The following is a 2069-nucleotide window of genomic DNA, read 5'->3' as shown; positions in this document are numbered from 1 at the left end:
AATAATAATAATAATAATAATAATAATAAAATAAATAAAAGGATATGGCCACTCTGTGATTTTCTTGGCGTACTTCCGGACCACGTTGTCCTCTCCAAAGATGAAGAGCGACCTGTTGACGGTGAAGCAGTTCTCCCGGACGGGGATCGGGTTGTACAGGGCCATGGTGCGCGCGCGCTGCGCTTTGGTCTGCTTGAAGGCTGGGGAGATCCCACCTGTGGACACCGCCGCGCCATCGCGGTTCCGGTTGCGCTCCGAGCCGCCATCCCCCGAACTCAACAAGCCCGGGACGTCGTCTCCAAACCGGGCCATTCTGTCGAGATATATATAAAAAACCGTGGGGAGGGTGGACAGGTGGAAGGAGAAGGGAAGAGGTGGAGGTTTAGTCTCGCAGAAAGCAGGGTGTGACAGCAGCGCCGTGGACAGATCCGGCTTCAGTTCAACTCCATCATTTTACCAACTTCTAAATGAAGCATTTGCGCAACCAAAAACTCCATTGTTTTTATTTTTAATCAAAACGTGACACAAATCCAAAAAATTAGAAAGTGACTCCTCTTCAGTTGACAATCCATTTGCTCCTTTTTCTCCATCCGCGCGCTCAGATCAGAGAGGAAGAGGAGGAGGAGGAGGAGGATGAAGCTGCAACAGGTCACGTCCGAGTCCGCTGCTGCGCGAAAAGCACGACAGAGCAGAGCTGCTGCGAGGATTTTTAAACAAACTCAGATCACATCACTCCTGTGTCCTGTGCTGATCCTGCAGCACGGAAAGCAAAAAGAAAATTAAAAAAAAAAAACTTCATGATCTTCCTCATTTCTCCTGAAAACAACAAACTGGCATCACAAGAGGGAGAAAAACGGATAAAAACCCTCTGCGTTTTGTCTGCAGGAGAAGCTCCTGTTTCCACCGCAGTGTGAGAAGAGAGAAGTGATGCGACAGGATCAACACACCTCACTTAACCTGCGTCCAACCCGAGCAGCGCGTGCTCACATCACATCCCCGATCATGACTGCCTCCATCTTTACGCAATCACCTGCACCAGTTGCATTAAACAGTGATTAACCTCATTCTTCTGTTCATACGCTCCTGCCTGCAGCTGTGTGTGTGTGTGTGTGTGTGTGTGTGTGTGTGTGTGTGTGCGTGCGCGCGCGCGCGTGTGTGTGTGTGTGTGTGTGTGTGTGTGTGTGTGTGTGTGTGTGTGTGTGTGTGTGCGCGCGCGCGCGCGCGTGTGTGTGTGTGTGTGTGTGTGTGTGTGTGTGTGTGTGTGTGTGTGTGTGCGCGCGCGCGCGCGTGTGTGTGTGTGTGTGTGTGTGTGTGTGTGTGTGTGTGGTCACGCCTTACAGACCCAGGACCGGCTGAATGCTGGTCACGCGTCAGATCTGGAGGAGAAATCAACACCTGTTGTGAGACACGCTGAGGAGAAAAAGCCACTGAAGAGGACAGCAGCCAGCATCTTTGACTAATTACAGGGTTCAAAGCCTCCTATAGTCATGATATGAGTGGGAGTTCGGTGTAGTTGGAAATTACCATAAACCAACACCTCATTAGGATGTCCTGTTTCCACAGTAAATAAGATTGGAACACACAGGTTCTAAAGCATGGAGACAGCAGTTATATCATATGGTGACCATAAAATCAAAATAGTGTAAACAGTAAAAGTTTAGTGAAAAAGTTTTGTACATCAATAAATCTTATTCCTTTGTGAATACATTCACTTTATATCTCTTATGTAAACATCACTTGGACTCATTAATGCTTTCAAAAAGCAGCTTAAGATATTCTTTTACAAGTATTTTAGCCTCATTGCTACTCTGGATACTCTCATTTGTGTTTTTATTGTCCTTTTTTGTTTCTTACTATTTTTACTGTCAACTTTGACCCCAAAGTTGACAGTAAAGCTGTCTGAGAAAGGTGCTACAGTATATAAAGTTTGTCTGCTTATTTTAGAACAGGTGTGTCAAGCTCAGATACACACACACTGTAAAAAATGAAATGTTGGATTTACTTAACCATGTTATGTTACCTGGTTCCACTTAACTGAGTTGAGTAAATTCAAAGCAATATACCAGTTT

General features: G+C 45.9%; 1 protein-coding gene across 1 annotated transcript in view; it reads right to left on the bottom strand.

Annotated features, from left to right (window-relative positions):
* The window catches only part of cacna1ea (calcium channel, voltage-dependent, R type, alpha 1E subunit a), a gene marked incomplete in the record, with an annotated part of 75420 nt that extends 74305 nt beyond the window's left edge, over positions 1-1115 (bottom strand). Inside the window, 1 exon segment of the mRNA XM_014000833.1 lies at positions 47-1115. Within this exon segment, the coding sequence (XP_013856287.1) occupies positions 47-312 (266 nt within the window).
* Between the last annotated feature and the right edge of the window lie 954 nt (positions 1116-2069).

Source organism: Austrofundulus limnaeus, unplaced genomic scaffold (assembly GCF_001266775.1).
Source record: "Austrofundulus limnaeus strain Quisiro unplaced genomic scaffold, Austrofundulus_limnaeus-1.0 Scaffold8, whole genome shotgun sequence".
NCBI classification, from domain to species: Eukaryota; Metazoa; Chordata; class Actinopteri; order Cyprinodontiformes; family Rivulidae; genus Austrofundulus; species Austrofundulus limnaeus.
The sequence above is the reverse complement of the archived record's forward strand: the minus strand, read 5'-3'. Positions and strand labels throughout refer to the sequence as shown.